The sequence below is a fragment of the Columba livia genome, chromosome 8 (genome assembly GCF_036013475.1).
Source record: "Columba livia isolate bColLiv1 breed racing homer chromosome 8, bColLiv1.pat.W.v2, whole genome shotgun sequence".
Classification (NCBI taxonomy): domain Eukaryota; kingdom Metazoa; phylum Chordata; class Aves; order Columbiformes; family Columbidae; genus Columba; species Columba livia.
In genome coordinates, this window is record NC_088609.1 from 27,225,804 (window position 1) to 27,246,812 (window position 21,009).

The 21,009-nt window shown below is 39.0% G+C and overlaps 1 protein-coding gene across 9 annotated transcripts in view; it reads right to left on the reverse strand.

Moving 5' to 3' along the window:
- Positions 1 to 21,009, reverse strand: part of PRKACB (protein kinase cAMP-activated catalytic subunit beta) — a 71,492-nt gene that overhangs the window by 21,558 nt on the left and 28,925 nt on the right. Inside the window, exons 1-3 of one of the 9 annotated variants that reach the window (XM_021294176.2) lie at positions 15,255 to 15,343; positions 13,450 to 13,541; positions 3,045 to 3,146 (exon numbers count right to left, since the gene is read on the reverse strand). The exons of 1 other annotated variant lie outside the window; for it this stretch is intronic. In XM_021294176.2, the coding sequence (XP_021149851.1) occupies positions 3,045 to 3,146; positions 13,450 to 13,541; positions 15,255 to 15,328 (268 nt within the window). In that variant the 5' untranslated portion in view covers positions 15,329 to 15,343. Of the gene's footprint in view, positions 1 to 3,044; positions 3,147 to 9,922; positions 10,597 to 13,449; positions 13,734 to 14,849; positions 14,885 to 15,254; positions 15,344 to 21,009 lie in introns of those variants that run through there. 7 more of the 9 variants (XM_065072686.1, XM_021294180.2, XM_065072688.1 and 4 more) reach the window with 7 other exon arrangements.

The following is a 21,009-nucleotide window of genomic DNA, read 5'->3' on the forward strand; positions in this document are numbered from 1 at the left end:
CAGCAAGTGTGAATTGCATGGCATGTGGTGGATAGCATAGAAATGGCAAGCAGTCTCCAAAAAAAATTCACAATCAAATTTCAGTCTCGTTACCCAACAACAGCAACAAAACTCTTTGTAAAGTCTCAACTTCAGAGCTGAAGTTGCTGTATCCAACTGGAATGCACACGGGAATCCTGTATGGTGGCCATACAAGTATGATTTAATTTTATAAGACTGTTGAAAAACAGAGCCCAGGAAAGAGACATTGATATACAGTTTCTCATAAGCACTGAAGAGCAAGGATCGCTCATATATGGCTGAGTAAAGGGAAGATGAGGATGCAGGGATGTATGCAAAGACCAGCAGACAGCCCCTGTTTGGACTGGTGTCACCGGTACAGCAAAGTTGGAGCAAAGGAGGCTGAAACAAAAGGAAGAAAAGCTGCTGCACAAGAGAAAGGTGCTGGAAGGAGAGGATGAATCCCAAGTGACAGCGCTGGCACAATGAGGGACACGGCAACAGCCAAAACAACTGGAAGCATCAGAAAGGACACCAGCTGGAACTGGGGAGGATGCACAAGTAGTCCAGAGATTAGGTTAAGCACAAACACACAGCATAAGCCTCACTCTTTGTGACCAGCAAGAGCAACAGCTGGCAGGAGAAGCAAGTTTTATGCAATGCAAACACCCAAAGCTTTTAGTCAGAAATCTGGGGAGGTTCAGAAATAGCAGTAAGAAACGGCGTAACAGCCAAGGAGTTAAAACTGAAAGAACTGAAGCAGTTTTGTAACCTGTGCCTGCTTCAGCTCAAACCCTGCTCAGAAGCAATGCTCCAGTGCACACACAGCTGACAGGGGAAGAGTGATCCCCTGTGTATCAGAGCCAGCAGGAGGCCAGGCCCACGGAGAGCTGCGCCCACAGCCAGGGCAAGGGGCTGCTGGAGAGACCGCTGTGGGAAGCAGGACATGAGAGCAAGAGGTTCCCAGGCAATACTGGCATACAAAGAGGTATTAATGAAAAACAAACCAAGAAATGCCCAACCAACTGACAAAACCCACAAAAAAACCCAACCAAACAAAAGCATACATACACAGGTCCCCGCTTCCCTTAAAAAGAAACCACCACAAACCAACCAAAAAACACACAGCCATCAACAATATCAAATGAATAAACCCTACCACACAGAAAACCAAAAAGCCCCTGAGCCCACCCCAAACCAGCAGATTTATTATCTAACCGTATATTCACACTACGCACAATACGTTTATTGATTAACTTTTGTACAAAGAGTTAAACATAAACCAAATTATTAACAAATGGCATACCACTACTATAAAGTGTACACTGGCCTAAAACACAGTTGAAGAGTGAGTGAATCAGAGGAAAGCTCCCGAAAGAACCTCCAAGAGTTTCAGGACGTCTCTGCAGGGGTGCAGTGACAGCAGAGGGAAAGGCCCCATCTGTGGATGGTGCAGTCCTGAGGAGCTCCCGGCAGGTACTTTCTGCCTTTCTCCCACCTCCCACATGAGTGTATTTGTTATTCTCAAGCACATCTCCCATAAGAGCCAGCAATCCAGAATTTTTCTGGGAGGGGAAGAAAAACACCCCTCCCTTCCCCCCAAAAAGATACACACACAAAAAAACAGAAAGCATTTGGATGGGATTCATGGCAAGAAAGCAAGAACTAAACTGATTAAGACTAAACATTGGGCATCACTACAAACCCCCATCTGCTGTGCTAAATGCCAATCTCTGCTTGGTATTTCAAGTGCCCTTTATGAAAATACAATTCAATTTCTGTTCCAAAACTCTAATATAATCACTTGAAGTCTGGAATTAAATGAGTTATTTAATTAAATCGTGTATTCCATTTAATAAAAAAAAATACGTATGAAGATATTCTGGTAAATAGATCCGTATATTTTATTTTTATAAAAACAATATTTATAGCCTTAAACGTTATTGAGATGTATACAGACGCCTCTGTGAATCCAGTGGTTATGGTAACCACATTTCAGAAGCAAGTGAGAAGCCAACGATTCAAGTTCTCAGTCCCACTCTCACACCATTAACCTCTTGCCTTAAATATCTTTACATTTCTCTTTCGATTAGCAGGAAAAACATCACAAGACTTTCAGCAAGATTCTTCTACCCTGGCAAGTCTTGGAAAACAAACACAACTAAGTGTTAATACACTCAAAGGAAGTAGCATGAGCACCAGTTAACGTTTTAATAGCTGGGAAACTCTTCAAAACAGAAACTAAAATAGTATCATTGAAACAGACCACCAACAAGAACAAAACGCTCTGTTTTGCACTGTGTGAAAACAGTGGTGAAAAATGTCCAGTGTGATAGAGGCCTGGTGGAGGACAAGCCACCATTGTGGTGAGACACTTGCTGGCTCTTGTGAAAAACTGACCAGCGAGAATTGTGTCTTTTTTCTGCTCTAAGAGATGCAAAGACAGAAAAATTAGATTAATAAACTGCATCAGTTTAAGATCTTATTTATATATACATTTTTTTTACTTTGAGAGCAAAGTTTTGATCTTCCATTTCTGTTTAAACATTAATTATGTTCAAAACTGCTGCTGCAGAGCAAGCTCACTTACACAGCTACAATGGCTAAGAACCTTCAGTTACAAAACAAAACACCATCCAAAAAAAACCAACCTCAAACAAACAACAACACCACAATAAACCAAAACACAGGGAGCACTTCTGAAAGAGCTCATTTGCTGGAACGCAAAACCCGGACGTTCTTAGGAAATGAAGGATCACATAAGAATTATTAACTGCATAGAAGTTTGCTATTAAAATGGAAGTGCCATCAATTAATCTAACCGCACACTGTAAACACTTCAGAGGAATACTGGCAGGGATGGTAAGAAGTAGGGAAGAGCATGGAAAAACCATTGAGAAAAAGGGAGAGAAGTGGGATAAGCAGTAAATTAAGAGCCATTACAGCTGCCATGCCTGAGACTAGAAGACAGAACTAGAATGTGATTTTTGGGGGAGCACATTCAGGAATTAATTTACAATGTGCAGGAATTTTAAAATACACACCGTTCTCATCCACTACAATGCAAAATTTGGAATGCTGGCAAAATCTTATTTTAATCCTGTCCGTGATTTTGAAGTCTTGAGCCAGACAGTTTCTTGTCACTCCTATAAACACAAATTTGCAACAGTTAAGAGCTCTATAAAAAGCCCAACATTTCTTCCTTTTTTTGTTTTTAATTTTCAGTGCTACAGGCTATAACTTTAAGCTGTAAATTAAACAAAGCTGAAGTCTTACTTAATTTTCATGCTCTTTCCTTGGCTGGCTAGACAGCAACAGCCTGCATAAGAGATGTGACAGATTTAGACAAACCAACAGGAGCTGGGTTTTCAGCTATCAGGGATAATGCCTTTCTCTGTTGAATTTTGAGCAGCAGATACTCACTTACTGCATACAGCTGCCACAGTCAGACTGACTTTCTTCTTCCTTCTATTTTTGAGACAACAATTCCCCCACCGTGCCCCTCCCCTTCAATTTTCAGCCTTTCCTTCTTGTTCTTTTTCTTAAATGAGAAAGTACTGGTCCAAACAGAGGCAGTGAACTCTGCTGCTAATGCCAGAAGTACAACACAACTGAGAGCACTCTTGGGAGACAGGACCAAACCCAACTAACACCAGGCCACTTAAAATGCGAATCCATGATATGTTGTTTAAAACACCTCAAGTTTATAACATAAATCAGGAAATGTATTCAGTCACAAACACAATCAGGTCTTGTAGTAGCTCTGCTTAGAGTTGTACATGCATATATGTCCCAATTCAATAATTTCCCACAAAAAACAAGTTTTAAAACTCTGCTTGCTTAATCTAAAAGAGAACCCAGACCCAGTGCTCGTAAAAAAATTTAAAAATTAATATACTTCATTAAACAAAGTGACTTGTCCCTCAAGACACAGATGCTACGTTTTCAAGTTACACCAAAAGACTCTTCCTCTCTTCAAAATACCCTGAAACAGCCAATCAAAACCTATGAACCAAACTAGGATTTATTATTCAAACCCAAAGTCACTGATGACATGCAAGACTTCCTCAATGCAGACAAGCAGAATAGATCCATCTGAACACCAAAGCATGGGACACGACCTGAAGTGTCTTGCAGATTCCTGGTGGGCAAGAGCTGTTGTGTCCCTTCTGGTTTCTTGGCCCTGCAGGGTGGCACCTCTCTCTCTTGCCCAAGCTTTCCTTTCAAATTAAAGCATTGTTAGCAACCTTTTTTCTGTTTGGAGTTGATTTTTTTTTGTCCCAGTTCTCTAAAATGACCAGTTAGAACTGGCATCCAGTTAGTTCTTGGATACATTAAAACTAAGCTTTGGCCTAAGGAAATGAGTCTCTCTCACACCTTCTTCCTGCCCTTTAAGCGCTCATTGAAGGGAATAATTCCAAACTGCCGGAGACAACACATTTGTAAATCTGTGTCCTCTCTTGCAACAATCCACGTGCTTTAAGGCTTAGAAGTCCAAGAAATATCAGCTTGGTTTGTTAGGCTGCAATCCAGTGTTCAGTATGGGCTGGTATAAATACAAAAAACCCCAGTCCTGTCTTTCCACAGTCACTGCTGCTCTATCAGGACCTTCCTTGAAAGAGTAAAAGCATCTTTGTGGCTGACTGCCCAGACAGGTCAGGGAATCAGGCCAGATTAAAAAGTAATGGAGAGAAGGCAGGCAAGGACAAGGAAAGCTAATTTTAATCCAAAACGGCTCCCAGTTCTTTTTGTCACATAAATGTTTCTCCTGGGGAAGGGACAGGTGGGGTGGAAATGGGCAGATATGTGAGGTAGATAGAACTGCTCCTTTGCTGAAGGAAACCCAGTTTGTGCTAGTGTAACAGGACCATGAAAGTATTGGTACTGAAAAGGCTTCTGAGCAATAATTCTAACTTTAAGTTATTAATCTTCAATTATTCTATTAGATAAGTTAATTCTATTTACTTAAAATTTTAAATTAGTACTTATAAGTTTAATACAATTACTTTCAAAGGCAGTACTTAACACTCCCTACATATAAAATTAGTTCATACATAAAAGGTTATATGAAGTGTTAACATGTACAATGCTCAATTATCATACACTGATGTGCTTTGTGAGCAATTAGGAATTAAGCTTCATCTGTCCAGTACCACTCTCCATAATCATAGCTGAGCTTTATCCAGCAAGTAATCTAAAATGTTGCAACTACCACAGGATCACAGTGTCAAAGAGCACTTTACAGTGTCAAACAGGTATTACTTTAGAAAGAAAATTGAAAACTCTGCTAAAATTGTGAAAACTCTAACACTTCTGTTTCTGCAATGCATCTACTTCCATGGTTACCATGTGGGAAAAAGAAAATGAAATACCAAACAAACAAAGCAAAACAAAAAAGAAAACAAAAAAAACCACCCCCAAACCAATACCCTCCTCCTCTCCCCAACCCCCCCCCCAAAAAAAAACCACAATAAAAAACAACCAAACATTTTAAGAATGAGTTCCAAGACCAAATTTTCTATAGGGCATTACTACAAAATGTCATGTAAATGTATCACATTCATGAGGAAAGTTTGTTAGCAAATTCTAATAATTAAATGCAAATATACATAATAATCAGATTTTCCTCTTACAGTCAAAGCCACACACCAATGTTCACAGCACCTGCTGCAGTTTTCCTGTAGTTAAGCCACCCAGCCCCCTGCACTGGAGCATACTGGGTACCAACTTGCCTCTCCATATTACTACCTCGCCTTCCCTCTTCGTGAAAGTCCAGTGACCAAAGAGAATAACATCTTACCAAGCAGCTATCATGGAGAGCACATTTCATGGTTAGATTATTAGGAACAGTTAAGCATAAATCTGCAGGTAGTTGATCTGATATGCACATTGCTTAATAAGTTCCCTGCAAGCAGGCAATGCCTCTCATAATATAAGATACACTCATGCACAAATACCCTCTCCTCTTCTCTAGGAGTAACCCAAGTTTTGCTAAATCAATTTCTTCTTCATACTGAAAACTAAAGAACTGCCGGGGCTGTTCATTGTACGGGTGCCCTTTACAAGTTACTGGAAAAGAGCAACTCTTGTGTTTATTGTTCTTTTTTCAAATATTTCATACAAGGTATCAAAATAATGGTAGATACACCAATCTTGGTTTAACTGCACTCATGTTTAAGTCTGCTTCTCACAAAGCTACTTTGTCCCAGCTCTTGCATTAGCAAAACCACTCCAATTCTCATAAATGTGCTGAAATCAGTAAGACACATCTTCACAGCTGTCAGGGTAAATCAGCAAAACAGCTCTTCATCTCTTCGCAAGATGTGAGATTCTGACACATCGCTACACTGACATATCTCCTGCAGAACACGCTTTCAATATTTACAGGAAAGGGCTGTCTGCGGTAACCAGCCAAGCAGGAGAAGTTCATTTATAACCTTAAATAGCAGCGAGGTTGACTTCCTGAATAAGGAAGTCTTATGTAAATAAACACATTTCACAATTCAATGCATTGATTGAACAACGAGTTTTTGTTTGCCTCAGGACTGGGGTAAGCAAAAAGTAGGTAAGAGTGTTTACTATATTCTGATAAAGAATGGGACTAGAGAGAAACTAGTTACAGTCAGTGCTTATTTGGATAGAAGGCAGGCATAAAACTTGCACAGAACTGAGTTGCAAATCCTGAAAAACAAAATTAAATAAAAAAACTAAACCACATTCATTCTTAATGGGCCGAACTATCTGTCAGCAAGTGGAATGAACAAAGGAAAACACCAAAAACATTGTTTAATTTACCAAATTGCCCCAACAACCTCAATAATTAAAGCTGGGAATCTCCTGTTGTGAATTTTAGCCTGCAACAGCAGTACCAGCAGCAACTCTTAGAGGAACCAGGAACAAATAATTATATAAACAATTTGAGATGTAAACTAAAAACCACAGAAAGTCTTACTGGTAACAAAATATATGTAAGAAATGTAACAACAGGGACTACAGTAAGTCACAGTTCAAGATATGCAAGATTACAACATACCAAATACCCTTTCCTTTGGAAGAAAGCCCAATTCTATTAAACTCGTTTTTTGCTTATACTCCAAACCAAGCACCCTGAGGGACTGTTCACTGTATGGACGCATTTTGAGAACTACGTCAATGCAGCAATGCCTGTGTTGCCTTTTCTTTTTTTCAAATATTTCATACAAGAACCAGAACAAAACACAAACTGAGGCCAACACTTAAGAAATTATCCTAGTCTGCTACCGGAGGGTAACAGGTAATATTGTGGAATTTCTGAAAGGAAAAAACCATTAGTCCCACGAGACACATATAGGAAGACGCATACTTCTGGCACCTGGAAATTCCATCCTTCCATTTTCTATAGTCTTTTCAGGTTGCTACTTATTGTCCCTTGCCCTTAAAAGATGTACAATTCCCAGTGCATATAACTAAGATTTTGACCCAACCTCCCTTCCCCCTCACTCCTGAAATGTTCCTCTTCTCCAGTGCACACCAAGCTGGACAGGAATTCAGCAGTCTACCAGCATTGCTCACACTCTTCCCTCATACTGCTCTGTCCCACATATCTTTGGTAACTGCTATCTTATGAATGTAAATTCCTGTATCAGCAATTCCCTCTATTTGCAGTATTTGAAAGTACTAGTCCACTTTTGTACTTGGTGATACTTGTGAGTATTAAGCCTGTTCCTAGTGAGACAGGATATAGCAGAGCAGCATCTTTCAGAACCAGGAGTTGTGGCTGTTAGTTACCTGGTCTTCCAGTAATTGTACTTACAATTGAAGAAGATATATCACTTTTTCATTGAGGCTTCACTTGCATCTTGGCAATCTTTCACAGGGAGAGCACCTGATTTTATCCACTGACAGGGTGTAATGTAACACCGCTGCAGCAAAGAGAGCCACAAAGGGGCACTGAAAAGCAGAAGTGGCTTAACTGGGGAAATGTTTCCAAAGACTTAATCTAATTCTCTCTTGATAGAGCAGAAGATAGTCACCTTTCCCTTGTCAAAATTAGACTTCTCATTTATAGATCTTTTTGACTGGGAACTGACAGTTGGTAAAAGTTGCAGCTATTTATTTCTATTTTTAATGGAACCAGGAGCCTGGATGTCAAGATGAATTAAATCTACAGATGCAAATTGTGGAACAAAGCCCCAGGGTAAGGAAAACAAAACCAAGCCACCACCACCCCCTAAAAAAACCTAAACCATAACAACCAACAAAACAAAACACCTGTAACCTCTTTTTTACCTATTTTGTAGGAAATTGATTACCTTAAAACGCCTCAATCATAACAGAACACCAAAACCAAACCACACCAAAATAGCCACTCAAGCAACAAAATTCGACATTCATGAAGCTGACTTCCACAAACCTTAATTCTCACGGAAGCTACAACCTAAGCGTGAAGGTGATGGAAAACCCAGCCTGGCAACGTGATGAGCAGAGACCCTCGGACCCAACGAGAGACCTCCCTCTCCGTGGCAGACGAAGGCGCAGCCAAGGCTGTGGTTTCACCAACCCCCATCTCTAGAGAGGCTGAGCAGGGGCAGATGTCCGTGAAGAGGTTGGTGGGAGCCCGGCCGAGCCCAGGCTGGCCATTGTCAGCTCGGGAGGCCACCTGCGTCCCGCACGGCTACGGGGGCACACACAGGCAGCCAGGCCACGTCCGTCAGGGACAGCCCGCACCGAGGGGCACTTGAGCAGCCCTGAGGCTGTAACGTAAATCTTCACAATGTACATACAAAGTTCTGAAACCTTATCTTATAACTGTACTGGCTTTGACATTTGTCTGCTGCACCTTGTACACAAGGGAACAACAGCCACGCTGTTCATGCCGGGGGAGATGACCTCCACACATTTGTCTGAGATAAGTGCACAGAAGCTGGTATCAGCAGTGATATGACTCCTCCCACTCTTTATCTCATGACATGCACAAAAGTGAAACCTTCGTAAAAATAGCCCTTTAAATTTGTAGGATAATGCAAAACCACACAGGCACACACACAAACCCCATATACACGATTATCTGCTTTTTCTTTCCAAGCAATCTCTAATCGTCTCAAATAATTTTCCAAAGCTCCAGACCATCTGCCTGAAACAAAAGGGCATTGTTTCATAAACTAACATATTTGGGCTTTTTGCAAACAATTTTCAAAGGATCTCTCTTTCTAAGGAAATAAAGGTACAGAATTCATACATTTAGGTACAATTTTCAATAATATTCCAAGTAAGAATTTAGTACTTCATAATTCCATTAAACTCAAAGTACCTTTTAATAAGTAGTCACAATGATTTTTCGGAAAGCAAATAGCTGCCTCCCAAGTTTACTAGATCTGTTATAGCATCTATTTTCAAATAAGACTCCCATCCCCTGCTTCCATGAATGACCTCAACTATTCTGCTACCCCACCATTTAGAAAGAATAAAAGCCATAGATTAATAAGCTGGTTCAGAGGAAAAACAACAAAAGACAGTTTAGAATTTTCAGGTGATGATTACAATGATCTCAGAAGGCCTCTCTGATTTTATCAATTCACGCAAAATAATTTATTACAAGCGGCACAGAAAATTAAGTGAACCGACATATATATAATTGAATCATAAAATTTTCCAAATCGGATTCTGTGCCTTAATGACCTGTAACAGTTATTTCCAAATGAAAGCTTTAAAATAAAATTTCAAATGCTAAATACCAGTTATGCAAAGCAAAATTTTTAATAAAATCAGCAAATCTTTAAGACGAGTAAATTTTAATAGAAACCCACAGTGAGTTGAAAACAAAAACAAAGAAATCAGTAGTCGATGCAGCTCTGCAGACAAGAAAGGGAAACCTGGTAGATTTTTCCTGATTGTGAAGACGAAACAAAAAAAAATAGTGCCCAAGGTAATAGAAAAGACTTACCATCCATGCTGAAAAGCTAGTTTTCAGAAACATATTGCTCCTAATATTAATCCAACAGTTGATGAAGTATGCTCATCTCTACCGAATCTCTGCTTCAATCTTTAAACACACACACACTAAATGGAAAGAGAGAGCACACAGAATCCAGAGAGCTGCTCTTCCTTACGAGCTCTTTGTGATGCAACAAACTATGAAGCACAAAATACCAGCAGTGAAACAAAAATCAATATTCAGGACACAGGTATTTGGTTTTGCTCATTAACTACTTCTGTTCTGACCAATGCTACCTATTCATGTCTAAAGCAACTCAAAATGGCAGGGGAAAAAAGCATGCAAACACCAGGAGGTTTTAAGATGTTCTCAATTATATCAAGCACTGGTTGTTTCCATGGCAACCTTAGACCAGAATTATCTGTTGACTTGCACCCAACTCGTAGTTATTCTAAAGCTTTAATCAGTTCACACAATGTACTCTGTACATTATTTAGTACCTCACATGTATATTTCTCTCCACACACATATATAGACATTATTCAGATAAATATAAGTCATTCCATGGTATTTGAAAGCACACTGATGTTATTTTGAATCAGAGACCAAATAATATTCCTCTGACTATTCATCACCCTTTCATTTCCAATTCAGAGACTATGAAGACAACCAAGATGCACTAGTGACTCTCCGGACCATTTTAATTATCAAAGTTGTTAATGTGTTCTCTTATTATGCACAGGTCTGGAAAATATTTTTATCAGTTCGAGAATAAAATATTCACACTGATCTTACTGTCTTCATGTTCAAAACACAGCAGTGTCTTTCTCCTTTCCTTTCCCATTTCAATCTTACAAAGACCAATAAGCAACTAGGAAAACGAAACAAAAATCAAGACATGTTCCATATAAGCTCAAGTGGTCACAGTCAAGACACGTAAACGGAGAATGAAACTGAGCGTTGTGGTTCCTGCCATCGCAGCCCTGTCAGCCTCCGGCTGTGCCGCACAACCGCCCTGGTTACCAGTTCAGGCTGTACCATCACACGGGTGCTCAGTCAGCTTTTTAAAACCAATTCCAAGGCCCACGGTGCCCTGAGCCACCTCTGCCCTACCGGGTTCTGAGGATTTCACACAACACACCCATTAGTTTCATGCAGCAACCAAGAATCCAAGGCACATTAGAAAAACTGCATGTTTTACATATGAAAAAGACAAAGCAAAGATGTTAAATTTCAAAACCAACCACTGAAAAACCTCTACGGACCACATGGCAAATCACTCAAACCCACGACACTAGAGGAGCGACAAAACAAAAGTCAGAAGCTCCTTTCTCTTCAAACCCGGAGCTTCACAGTAACTGCTTGTAAAGAGTCATACACAGAACCAGATCTGTTATAGTATTTCATTGCAGCAGCTATAAATACATAAACTTTCTTTCTACCTCAAACCTAAACCAACAAAATTTTGAGAAATGACTTCCCAAATTTGTTGAGTAATTAGAAAGAGTGCTTTTGTCTCGAACATCAGTAGTAGTTCACACTGTCTGCTGTGTAGCTTCACCTAAAACCTGACACCAACGTTCCATAAGCTGCAATGATACGGGCAGAATAGTTGAGAATATTTACATATCCTTACAAGACAAACACCAGTATGTTTCTAAAACACCGCTTCGTCATTAAACTTTCTGTGAAATTAATCAACAACCTGAATTCAGTGATCCTACACAATTCCATGACATTGAATTCTCAGGTGAAAACCAAACAAGCAACACACAGCACCAGCAGAAGTTTCATTTGTTACAAATAATTTTCACAGATGATGTATTTTTGTAAAGATACAGTTAGGAGGCAGTAGTAGACAGAAATAGTCCCTCCACTGTACTCCTTATCTCCTCTATTACACATTTGGCTACAGTGGCAGTGAAATGAGAAACTTGAAATGTAGACTCAGTCCATGTGTACCTACAGTATTCTTATTTACTATTAAAAAAAATAATAAATCTACAAATTGAGAGTAAAGGTTCAGGATAAAGACGCAGAATTTCAATCCAAACCCAAAGATACATAATAAACCACCATTCAGCAACCAGCTCAGTAACTTTGGCTGAGAAAAACTGCGTGCAACCACTGCGCTGAATTGTGACTTAAAATAGCACTCGCAGAACAGCCATTTTCACCGTGTTTATCATCAAGAGACATGACAGTCCATTTCCTCATGGAGCATGTCACATGAGGAAGCCAGCCTTAAATAGAGGGCGAAAAAAAATTGTAGAGACTTGTACACAAACAGGTCACAATTTGTAAGTGTCAGTAGGTCAATAGCATTTTCTTCTTCATGTTATATAAACAAAAATGCTTCAGTGTTATTTTTTTCAAATGGCTATTTACATAAAAAAGAGCTTCTACATAAACAGAAGTATGCATCTATTTTTACCAAGCTGAAAATATTTTTGAGAAGCGGAAGCTCAGAATTTATGCACTTTCATCATTTATCTTCCCAACAACACTAGTTGATCCTTTCTCATCTCATCTGGGAGACCTAGATTGAATCTATTTTAGGTCAACGCATTAACACCTTTTTGTTCCCATGTTTAGTGCTTATCCTCTGAAAACAGATTCACTCCCTACTAATATAATATTTTAAATTGCAAGCAGGGAGCTGTATAAACACTGATTTTCTTCATGGTAACACTGATGTTAAGCACTTCCACTAAGGCCTATTTTCAGCTAATTGTGCTATCTCAAATCCATCCGTGAATCTGATATCTGGAACAAAATAATCATCAATTATCATATTGTAACTTTAAAACAAGTATTTAACCACAGAGACAATAATTGCTTTGCAAAATAATTCACAGCTTTAAAAGAAAAAAATGAAAATCAAATGTCAATTTACTTAGATTGGGATATTCTTTTAAATCTCTCACTTTTGCTACAATCGTGAAAAGTTTTCGTCCCTACAATTAATACTGTAAACTGTTCACTAATGAAGAAAAGATAGTCAGCATTCCCACACTAAATTAATATGTAATAGTTAAACCAAACACAATTTTATATTGTTTACCACTGTACAGAGCATTCTGACGTATACATCCATTAAAATAAAACAATGAGTGATAAAAAGTTAAATCTGTGCAGTGATGTCTACCTATTCCTAAGTTTAAATATTACAATCTTTAATGAGTTCTCTATTTCTGCTGAACCAGCTGATATAATTTGAAAATAAAGGAAGTAATTGAGAAGTAAAAATTGGGGTGGGGCTTGCCAAAACAAATCAACTGTGCTTTAAGAGAAAAGAAGGGACGAGGGATTAATTCACCCCCCAGCCACAGGTCCATGAACCAGACCCCCACTTCCCCTTGCCCGATGCCATATGCTGTTCTGCAAATTAATACCTTTAGGTAATGAATCGTAAAATTGCCGCGAAAATGTATCACAGATCAGTGCCAATTTTGATTACAAACACGCAAGTTCTTCACTTACTCTGCAAACTCAAGAGTGAATCTCTTTAAAACAAGCAAAACCCCCCTACTTACTCGATTTATCCCACAGGACAGCGAGCTCAGAGCAGCGCTGGCTCTCATGTTCCAGAGCCGCTCTCTGGTCATGGGGACCGCTCTTGGAGTGCCTATGGAAAAGCCGGTTAGCAAAGCCTTCCAGTCTTTGCAGTGCTGTGGCTGTCCCTGTGCACTGGTGACAAGGGACCTCCCTCTGAGCTGCCATCTAACACACCGGCAACTTTTGCAAAAGCAAGATAGAAAATATCTAAAGGGAGCTGAAGAAGCCAGAGGCACGAAGAGCCGTGCATGTGTCAGGCTTCCTGTGGGCAGGGTTTGCTCAACCACCGCTCGCTTCTGCTTCCTTTTCTCAAAAGCTCCATCATGTCCTGGTTTACACTGCTAAAACTCTCTTCTCATGTCAATCGAAACGTTTGCTTTTTAAAAATATGCAATAATTGCTCCAGAAGGTCTTTTCACATTTTTTGAATGCATCACATCATACATACATACACACACATTAAAACATTATCATATAAACAACTTGTTCAGAAGATCAGAAAGTAGATAATTTTTTTAAATTTACCACAACCATGTGTGAAAAAATAAGTGACTATTCTGCAGCTCTTCCCCACCATGAAGATGTAGTACTACATAGCAAACATAACCAGCTGTAATGTAATCATCAGTAATCTCATGTTTTCAGTGAAGCAACTTTCTACGCAAGGAGGTTACTTGCAAAACCTACTGAATAAACTAGTATTTTATTATTGAGGAGAGAAAAAAAAAAAGTAATACTTTTCTCCTTCAAGAATTATGAGACTGAAGAAGTTCAATTCTAATGTACATATAAACACAACTGCATTGTACTTATCAAAATTCGGTTCTCCTTACTTCAAGAAGGAAGCAAATTCATTTAACTTTTTCAGGAATAAAGTACCAGAACAACCAGTGCTGGCAGATCCTTATCCAGCAGCACGCTCGCCCTCCCTGCCCCAAAGGCAGATGGAAGGAGAGTCACGAAGTCATGGTCACTCACCAGCTCCTGACATTGCTCATGCAAAAGCTTTGCATGCAAGTCTTATGGAATTGCATAAGAAAGCTTTTTCATTCACAATAAATCGAGTATTTGCAGCTTTAGAGTAAGTCTAGAAAGCATTTTTAATGGTGCATAACATAGGGAAAATAAATTGAAAGCTGCATTTAACATTAAATTAAATTAATTTGCAAATTGTGTTATTTTGCATGGTTACAATGGGTAATACTAGATAGCCATTCTTGTGAAAATGGAAACACATGCACTAGGCAGGTTTCCCAGTATATCTTCTGCACATATAAGATGTGGCTTCTTAAAAATTTAGGCTATTCTTAAGAAAGATTGAAATAACTTCTCCACAATCTGTCTCCTGTCTTACAGTCAACACGTGTTAAAGACATACCTCTCATTTTTCATCACCATACTTCTCACTGAATAGTTTTCAAATGTCAGCAGATATCCAGCCTTGGACGTTACATAACTATTTCATAACAGCTCTGTGCTTCAGAAAAAAAAAAATATGACAAACTGCCTATGATAATGACAAAACAATAAAAATGCTGAGGGACAGACTTTACAGATTTGGTTACATTCCTCCTAACGGGCACTTCTAGACTTCTTGTAATCAGCCTCAGTCAACACAGAAGTTTAAATTTCTAGACTCTATGCAAAGCACAGAAACACTCTTTGCTTTCAAGGTCTGGATATACTCTGGTAATGTAAATTTTTTCTCCAGCGGCTGTTCAAAATTTGGAACCATCTAAACACTTATAATTTTATACACCGGTCTGCATATCTGGATGAGAACCTGGTAACTTGCTGGTGACCAGACTGCTCTCCCTGGTCAGGGTCCAGCGCTGCAACCTTCCCAGATGCCAACATGGGTCCTTTGCCACATTACGCCTTCCACCCTTTCACCTGCTTTGTCACAAGATCAATGCTGACGTCTATGACATCCCATTGGTTCCAGGTTCTGCTGGCAGAAACAAGAGCTAGTGACTACCATGGGGATCTATTTGCATTATCAGAGGTTACAAATATGCAGAGGGGATATATTATGCGCCACGTATAACCAAATACTTTGAGAGTAATGCTATGCCATCTTTCATAAAGCAGTGTAAGAAATACTTCACAGCAAGATACTTATTTTCCTGCCTGGTGGACTTTCAGGAGCTGGAAGAGCCCCTCTGGAATTGTACAGCTGTGCTCCCCTGCAGTTCACCACAAGTCTCTGGGCACCCAGGCAATTCTTCCAAGAGACTTATTTTTTTCTCTGACCTTGGCTATTTTCTCCAGTACACAAAGCCACCTGGTATGATGGTACGCTCATCTTGTCTCTCGCCTCTCCCATGCTTCTGAGCCTTTATGTTGCTGTCTTATCTTTCCTAATGTCTTCAGTGAAATCATTGTTTCCCTGATCTGAAAGAGAGTAATTTACAAAATTCACACCACATATGTTAGAGTCTGCTAACCTCTAGTGTCAATGGAGATGCAGGAACTGCCAGAGAGCAGTTCTGCCTACCAAAATTCAGAGCTCTAAGTGCACCCAAGTGACTAACCTGGACACTTGAATTAAGTGTCAAAAATAAGAAGCAGAAATATGCATCCTCTAGGATCACAGAAGTGAACTGGTTTAAGTGAGAACAGGTTATCAAAAAGGGACTGTTAGAAGATATCCTAAGAGAAAAACCTGGATTTACCAGAATTCTACAAACTACTGCCAGCAAACTCTGTTATAGAGGTTCCTCTCCACATGCAAAACATAAAGTACTGGTCGTATTTATACACAGATAGTAATACTCTTTCCTAATCTTAGAAATTTTTGGCCTTGATTGGCTTTGCCCAATGATAATACAAAACACTACCACACTGACTTCCTGTGAACCTCACATCCCATGTGGACATGGATGTCTTCAAATAAGTCCATGACTTTTCAAGGTAGAATCTCCTACTCCCTTTTACCTAATCTTTCATCTTACTGACATACTAATCTATCAAATCAACTCAACGTTAAGTACACCAAGTATTTTATGTGCTATATATGAAGCACAGAATCCACAAGCTCTATCTTACTTCCCAAAAGCTCAATAATCAGCAATGGATAGTGTTTTATCAAAGGCAAAACTCTGTGGCTCTGCTTGTCTTTGGACTTCCACTTGCTAGCCAGTACGGCCAGTTTGCAAATCTTTAAATACCATTAAATGCTTATACAGACATGTGCAAACAGACCTGAAGTCATCTTTCTTATGTTCTGAGCTGGAAGAAGAACCTGAGCCAGCTCTAAAGCTGTGCAGATGTTGTACGCCCTCCCAAAAGAGCAGAAGCTGGCTGTGCTCCAGGCAGACCATGAACATCCAGATGTTCTACCCACCCAATGCAAGTCATACCAGGTGTGTGTCAGACTCTGGGCACAGGTACAGCCTATTTAATGTCAAGCCTGATTAGGTTAATTTAACTTTCACTGTATAAATTTTACTCAGTGTGTAAATTTTACACAGTGTCTGTGACCTAGGAAACCTTTCTGCTACGGAAGATTTGCTTACTTCAGGTCAGTTGTTTACAACAATTATGTTTGAAGACCTGAAGACTAGTCACTTGCCATCCATGTCTCTCATTAGTTTCTACAGCCGGGCAGCATTGACAATCCCCTCTTTATCCACATTTACAGTGAAATTAACCCAAACTTCCCAGGCTACAGAGGGTACACACTACCTGGTGTGTGCTCAGCAGCTCCCGGCCTGGTGCGGCCCGAGCACCGTCGGCCCAGGGCTCAGCGCTGGCGCGGGGGCCCCTACGCCCGCAGAGCTCCATCTCCTCAAAGCGCTCCCAAACATGCTCAGTTCACAGCAGCTACGTGTATAATTCAAGGAAAGTGTTAGTTACACAGAAAGATGTAAAGCTGGTTTCTAAAATTTCTGTTCTAAAAGAGATAATGAAGCTCCAGCTTCTCCTTGCAGCCAAAGTCAACACTGAAACATGAAGAATTTCCTTTCGGCAGAAATTCTATCTTCACTAAATTCTAGCCATGAAATCTTGGCAATATTTTAAAACATGTTAAAACACCAAGAGCGGTGGGTAACAGATTCATCTATGAATGCAAACAATATATGTGTAAGTTACAGTACTTTGATAAATAATATTTCAGTCAAAATTTTTAAGGTACTCTCCCACAAATTTATAACAAACAACACAATAACACTAGCCATAGAAAATGGTGAATGCTGCGGTCCTCTAATGTGACAAAGGCAACAGAGTTATTTATACTTTTCCTAACGACCAACCCATAACCTTGGTGCGTTCCCCAGCACTTAATGCCCAGTGTCTCAGCCACAGGTGACAACACCCAGCGCTGTAACCGGCCACTGACTCTTTCAGCTTCTGGCTGAAAAAGAATCAGCAAGCAGCGTAGCTACATGGACAACTTCTTTTTAATAATCTCTGCTAAAATATCATTTCACAAATTCTAAGAAGCAATTCTACCCTATCGGTCAAGCCTTAAAATTAGGGACTAAGAAACAGAGCACCCTCCTTTCCTTGAAGGACCTAGATGGTTGAGTAATGGCATGATTTGTATACTCCGGCTTTAACTGAACAAGGAAAAATACTTACATTATGATTTTAAAACATTTAAGATATTCCTCAAGTAGAGTTACCATTAATTCTTGAATTTTAAAGAAGTACAAAACAGGAAAACATTTAAAACTACAGCAGATCTCTATATATTTGAAATGTATTTAATTTACTCCTAGGATCTACTGCTGTACTACTTAGTTTCATACAGAGAACTGGAATTGCCTCACCCTATGTCAAAACTGGAAGCATCTTCTCTAGTGTTGAATGAAGGGTAACAACTAATATCTTGCAATCAAAAACATGCAGGAGTTTTTGAGAATTAACTGTATTCCTTGACAGGACATTAAAAAAATGGATCCATAATGCAAAATAAATTTCACATCACCTGCAGCTAACTAAAATTCAGGTCTAAATTCCAAATCCTGAAACCTAGTATTTTCCTGGTTACCTACAAAGCTGAGTCTTAATCTCCCTGTTTATGCACATTCCACCTCTCTTTAAGGGCTATATAAAAATATCCTTTTCTATCATAATTTAAATACTTAAAATTAGCATTTCTTTTTTCAGCACTGGCCTTCATCCACAAGTCAAAAAGAGATACTGTGACTTTTTCTGCATATTTATTTTGTTTGTAATCTATTGAAAAAAATCACTTATAAATGAATAATAAAGAAGATTTTTTTCTAAAGGTTAAAGAAAGTTTATTTGCTTTAAAAATTGATGGCTTGATAAAGCACATCTTTTCCTTTATGCATCAGTTAGCTCAACAATCAAAGTCCAACTTTACTATTCATTATTTATAACAAAAGGAGTGAGCAATTATTTGATACAAAGTGTTAGTGAGGGTTCCTCCATTTTTAAGAGCTGGAGGATGTTGCTGAATTTAGCAGATCTCTTATTGACAAATAAAATATTTATAAATTGAGAGATGCAGCAACTCATTTAAGAAAAATAATTTAATTGTCAAATTTTTAATTAGAAAATCCAAAATTCATATGCATTTAGTAAACTGAAATATTGTTAAATAATATATACTAAGAACCAGAGTGTTCTGTGCTATAAGCCTGAGAAAATACGTAGGTATTTTTCTATGTGTTACATAAAGCTTGAGAGAAAAGAACATAAAGTATACAAATAGGCATTTCATTACTAAAAAATAAAAGAACATTTTCATAAGAAATTATGTAATTAAACAGAATCCATTTCGAGTCTTGCCAGCCATGCATATTTCAGAAAGAATTATGGGTAGAAACAGGCAGAAAAAGGCTTCTTGAAAAAGCAGATGTATTTTGCTTTTCACTATACGTCCAGCTCTATGCTACCAGCTTGCATTTCTTTTTAAATACACGGAAGAGCAGAATTTGCTAATATCCTGCAGATTTAATGGCTTTCCGTTGAAAAAATTCAAAATGTAAATAAACAAAATAAACACAACCAATAACTTGACCATTTAATAAACCACAAGAGAGTAACCGCATGCAGTCACTGTGTCTTTTTGTGTACATTTTTTGTAGAAAGGTGAACCCTTACTCGAGAGCCCCCCTGAGAGCTGCACTGGGGCTGGGACTGCAGCAGTTCTATAAATAGGACTTGCCAAGAGGAAGTTGTTGCTATGGAAATGCTGGTCGTATTTCTATTTTGACTCAGTAGACCTCTGCTGGCATCTACTGTACACAAGCTTAATTGCAGCAGACATTTAATACCTTCATCTCTCATCAGGAAGCATAAATTAAGGCTCATGTGGTCCAACAGCATCATTTATTCTTAATCCATGATGATATAAAAGGAATAAAGAAATAACTAAGAACAAAAAGAGTCAAATTTAGCATCTGATTTTTCATATGCACACTAAAAGCATCACTCTTATCAGTCTTCTTGTCAAAATTTGACAAATTCGTTATTGAAGACTATGTGATTTTCCACGCACGCACCATGGCAGCAGATCAAGTTTCCCCATTTCTATCAACATATCAAATGGTTATTTTGAAGTAAAATAGCTTGTAGTCATAGTCCCAAATCTAGTGGTGAGAAGAACCGGGCAAAGGAGTGTTTCCGTTAGAAGCACAAAACTATCCAACATGCCAAAGAGAACTGGACTCCTCTCCTTTCTTGCTTTTGAATTATTTGAATTAAAATCCAAGGTTAAATTTTGAAAAAATTTAGCATATGAACTCAGCAACTCTGTCTCTGAAAAAAACAACAGTAGATACAGACAAAGGTTTTGGTCCACTTAATCTACAGCAAAATATACTGTTGTTTAATAATGAGCATTAAAGTGCCACTCATCAAAACAAGTCCCACGAAGTTCTTGAATTAGAAGAAAGATGCTAAAATTTGTGCATTTTGCTCAGTATCTGAGTGTGTTGAAGGAGTAGCTACCTGCTTGAATTCTGGCCAACCTCCCATCAGAACAGGGATGCTGAAGATCTGTCTCCCCCACAGAACCAGTCCAGGCTCCTGCAGGTAAAGCAGCTGCTGCAGAGGGGACTTTGGCTACAAAAAGCTTCAGGCTGATGACCTCCCTTTTTCTAGAATCTGCAGGTTTGGTCTATCCTCCCTCAGTTTAGCTGCTTAGTTATACTAAGGAACTGCACCATAAGAAGCACATTTACGTTTGAAAACAGCTCTCAGGGGAAACTAAGCATTATGTGTCCTGAGTCAAGAGTGCCCCACTTAACAAATGATAATTAAACCTGGGAGATCTGGGCTCATGCTTAGTACTAATGCCTGATATGGGAGGAAGTGAGGGGAGGGACAGCAGTAAAATGCTCATTCAAAACTAAAGCCTAGTAGATAGAAATTCTTTACTACAGTAGTAGCTGCTATCAGATTCTGTATTGTACAGTAAAAGACCAGAATGATAAACAGTACATTAACTAGAATAACTTCAGTACCTCTTTCAGGAAGCTGGTCTGCAACTGAAAACACCAGCACATTCCCTAGAGGGAAAAGCCCAAACCAAAACAAAAACAACAGACTCCACTTTGAGC